The 3,894-nt window shown below is 56.2% G+C and overlaps 1 protein-coding gene across 1 annotated transcript; it reads left to right on the top strand.

Moving 5' to 3' along the window:
• Positions 1-239: 239 nt before the first annotated feature.
• On the top strand, positions 240-3,470 carry LOC147883827 (subtilisin-like protease SBT1.5). The gene has a single exon (XM_087398611.1). It carries the CDS (start codon positions 898-900, stop codon positions 3,331-3,333), a length of 2,436 nt encoding a protein of 811 aa, XP_087254737.1. The 5' UTR covers positions 240-897; the 3' UTR covers positions 3,334-3,470.
• The last annotated feature ends 424 nt before the right edge of the window (positions 3,471-3,894 follow it).

Raw genomic sequence — 3,894 nt, 5'->3', positions numbered from 1 at the left:
GCGGCCGTTGGAACCGACTAACGGTACGGACAGATTCAAGCACGGGGGCTGGGCAGAACGGCAACAGGCTCGTCGGAATGGATTTCTTTTTCGAGATGTTTAAACGATTCTGGGCGTCCTCAGGTCTTTTCCAATCCCCTAAAAACTTATTAACGCTTTGAAACTCTTTGTGCAAATGAGCCAGTTAAAAAGCGTGGCAAGAAAAGATCGTCCTCCTCTCACAGCCTTTGCCTCCCTGTTGTTGAATCAGCGCGCAGCCTCATTCATGACTAAATGCTACCCACCTACCTTCCCAGCCACCCTTCCTTTGCTGCAGCCTTTTGTATTTCGCTCAACCTCATCCTTCTCAAGTGGCCGTTACTATTCTATCGCCTCCTGTAACCTCTTACCCCTAGGGCCCTTTCTGCATGCTCCCCCCTCACGAGTTCTTTGATTCACCAACGTTTTCCTTCTTCTTCCCCCCCCCTTTCCTCTTCACGAGTTTTGCCTTTCTTTCTTCTTCGTCTTCCTCTCCCCTTTCACCAGTTCCTCTCCCATTCATTGCCTTTGTTCCTCGCTGCTTTTCGTTGCTGTAACCATATAGTTTCCTGCCTCCCGTGATGCTTTTACTGCAAGCGGTTTTGACTCGGGTGGGTACTATATATGTAGTCTTGCACGCGCTCCACTTCTCATCACCTAGCGCTTCGTCTGCTGCCCCTGCTTTCCAGCTTCCCTTGTCCGTTCTTGGGGAAGCTTCCCTACTAGCCTTTTGTTCTTGATGATTTCGGGGCGCTTACCTCATTGAAGAGAGCTCAAGGCCCATGCGACACCGACTCCATTGCTGGTGCGTGAGAGTGTGCGGATATCTTCTGCTCATGGGAGAAGTTTCACTGATCTTTATTGGGTATAGGGCGCTTCATGCTCAGGCTGATAGCAGGGAATTTATGCTTGCTCGTCAATCTGCCTGCTAAACAGGCTTCGCAGCCGCATTCAGTCTTCCAGGTGATATCTATGGCCACAATGTTGCTCCTCGTCTGTGTTCTTGCATTGACAGCGGCTTCTTCATCAGCTGTAGAATCGGAGACGACTTACATAATTAGCATGGAGAAGACTGCAATGCCAGCAGCTTTTGTAAGCCACAAATCCTGGTACACCTCAATGCTAGCTTCGCAGAAAGGAGTGAACGCAGAAGAGGCTGAGCAGAACCATATGGTGCACGTCTACGACACAGTGTTCCACGGCTTCTCCGCCAAGCTGAGCCCCGCTCAAGCCCATCTATTCGAGTCGATGCCGGAGTGCCTGGGAATCTTCCCCGATAAGGTGAGGCAGCTGCACACGACGCGAACGCCGCAGTTTCTGGGGCTGGATTCGAAGTGGGGATTATGGCCGAGAGCGGACTTCGGGTCGGACGTGATAGTGGGGGTGCTGGACACGGGGATATGGCCAGAGAGCAAGAGCTTCAGCGACGCCAAGATAGGGGCGGTGCCGAAGAAGTGGAAGGGGGGGTGCGAGGGGGGGGTGAGCTTCAACGTGACGATGTGCAACAGGAAGCTAGTGGGGGCGAGGTATTTTCTGAGGGGTTACGAGGCGATGAGCGGGCCGTTGAACGAGACGGTGGAGGCGAGGTCACCGAGGGATACAGACGGGCATGGGACGCACACAGCCTCGACAGCAGCAGGCAGGTATGTGGTGAGGGCGAGCATGTTGGGGTATGCAGCGGGGATGGCGAAGGGGGTGGCGCCGAAGGCGAGGCTGGCAGCGTACAAGGTATGTTGGGCGTCCGGCTGCTTTGATTCCGACATTCTGGCTGCTTTCGACCGTGCGGTCTCCGACGGAGTTGACGTAATTTCGCTTTCCGTCGGCGGAGGCGTAGTGCCGTACTACATGGATAGCATCTCGATAGGTGCATTCGGCGCCATGGAGCACGGCGTTTTCGTGGCGGCCTCCGGCGGAAATCAAGGTCCGGCAGAGCTTTCCGTCACGAACATCTCCCCGTGGATCACTACCATTGGAGCCAGCACGCTCGACAGAAATTTCCCCGCCGACGTTCGCTTGGGGAACTCCGGCTCCATCGCCGGAGTTTCACTCTTCAGCGGCCGCCCGCTGCCGCCCCGCCGCTGGCTCCCGCTCATCGACGCCGCCGCCGCCGCTCCCCCCGACAATAGCTCCGACTCCTACAGCTCCAGCCTCTGCATGGACGGCTCCCTCGACCCTTCCCTTGTTCGTGGCAAGATCGTCGTCTGCACCCGTGGTAGTAATCCCCGCGTCGCCAAGGGCCTCGCCGTCCTCAAAGCTGGTGGCGCCGCCATGATCCTCGTCAACTCCGCCCTCGACGGCGAGGGCCTCGTCGCCGACGCCCATGTCCTCCCCGCCACCGCCGTCGGTTACCACGGTGGCACCGTTCTCCGCCAATACATCTCCTCCGCCCGTAACCCTCTTGCGCGGATCATCTTCCGCGGCACTGTAGTGGATGTCAAGCCAGCGCCGGTGGTGGCGTCCTTCTCCTCCCGCGGGCCGAACCCGCAGACGTCGGAGATTCTCAAGCCGGACGTGATAGCGCCGGGAGTGAACATACTCGCGGCATGGACGGGTGCCGTAGGACCGTCTGGGCTAGCCGCAGACCACCGTATCGTTAAGTTCAACATTATCTCCGGCACGTCGATGGCCTGCCCGCACGTCTCCGGCGTCGCCGCCCTGCTGCGCAGCAACCACCCAAAGTGGTCGCCGGCGGCGCTACGCTCCGCGCTGATGACCTCCGCGTACACGCTGGACAACCGCGGCAGGACCATTGCTGACGAGGCGACGTCCAACGTGTCCACCCCTTTCGATTTCGGCGCGGGGCATGTAAATCCGCAGAAGGCGATGGACCCCGGCTTGGTGTACGACCTGGCGGTGCAGGATTACGTGGACCTCCTCTGCGCGCTTAATTACAGCCAGCGTGACATCAAGTTAGTGGCGCGCCGGAATACGCCATGTTCGCCGGCGGCGCGCCTCCGTAAGCCCGCCGACCTTAATTATCCGTCGTTCTCCGCCGCTTTTGATCAAAGCGGCGTCGCCGCCCCTCCCGCTAAATTGGCCGCCTCTTTTAGCCGCACCCTCACCAACGTTGGCCCCGCTAAATCTACCTATACCGCTAAAATCACCTCCCCTCCCGGCGTCCAAATCTCCGTCCATCCCTCCGTCCTGTCGTTCCATTTCGTCAACCAGAAGCTCTCCTTCACCCTCTCCGTCACCGCTCTTCCTATTGGTCTCCTCCCCGGCGACTCTGAGTCCGTCTTCGCCTCCCTCGCCTGGACCGACGGCACCCACGTTGTCCAAAGCCCCATCGCCATAACCAGGCAGCAGCCTTACTAGCACTTGTTGTCCCGCCCTCTGCACCACCATCGACGATGCTCTCACGGCGAACTTCGTAGTAGAGCTTGCTCTGTAAATTATCAAAGGTAGCTTCTCTTTCTAAAAAACGGGCGTGGTAATCGTCCCCTTTACAACAATGCGAATCCAGTTGTTTCAAAATCTTATTTGATGATGTTTGAGACCTCTATTGATCCAGGTGTTCTGTTAAACTTGACTTAGCATGTTTAAAAAGTACGAGTAACCTGACCAGTCTACGATGGGCTAGCAACTAGCATCATCAGGTCCCAAGGTGGGATGGGATCTTAAAATGTCTTTAATTTCAAGATATAAGATTTCATGTTTCAAGACCCCCCCACCATAGGCACAACTTGGCTTGGCTCACTCAATCTGTAATTGTAAATAGATGGGTTGGACATATTTGTATGCCATTTGTGTTCAAATTAATGGGGATATTTTATTGCGGGGATTTTTGATTTACCAGCTTGGCCAAGAGTAAATGAGACCCACACACACACATGCACGTGAGTGTGCAAGCACACATAGGAGGGAATGGCGAGACGA

Source organism: Dipteris shenzhenensis, chromosome 27 (genome assembly GCF_047967505.1).
Source record: "Dipteris shenzhenensis isolate YYH24624 ecotype China chromosome 27, Dip_SZ_1.0, whole genome shotgun sequence".
NCBI lineage: Eukaryota > Viridiplantae > Streptophyta > Polypodiopsida > Gleicheniales > Dipteridaceae > Dipteris > Dipteris shenzhenensis.
The sequence above is the reverse complement of the archived record's forward strand: the minus strand, read 5'-3'. Positions and strand labels throughout refer to the sequence as shown.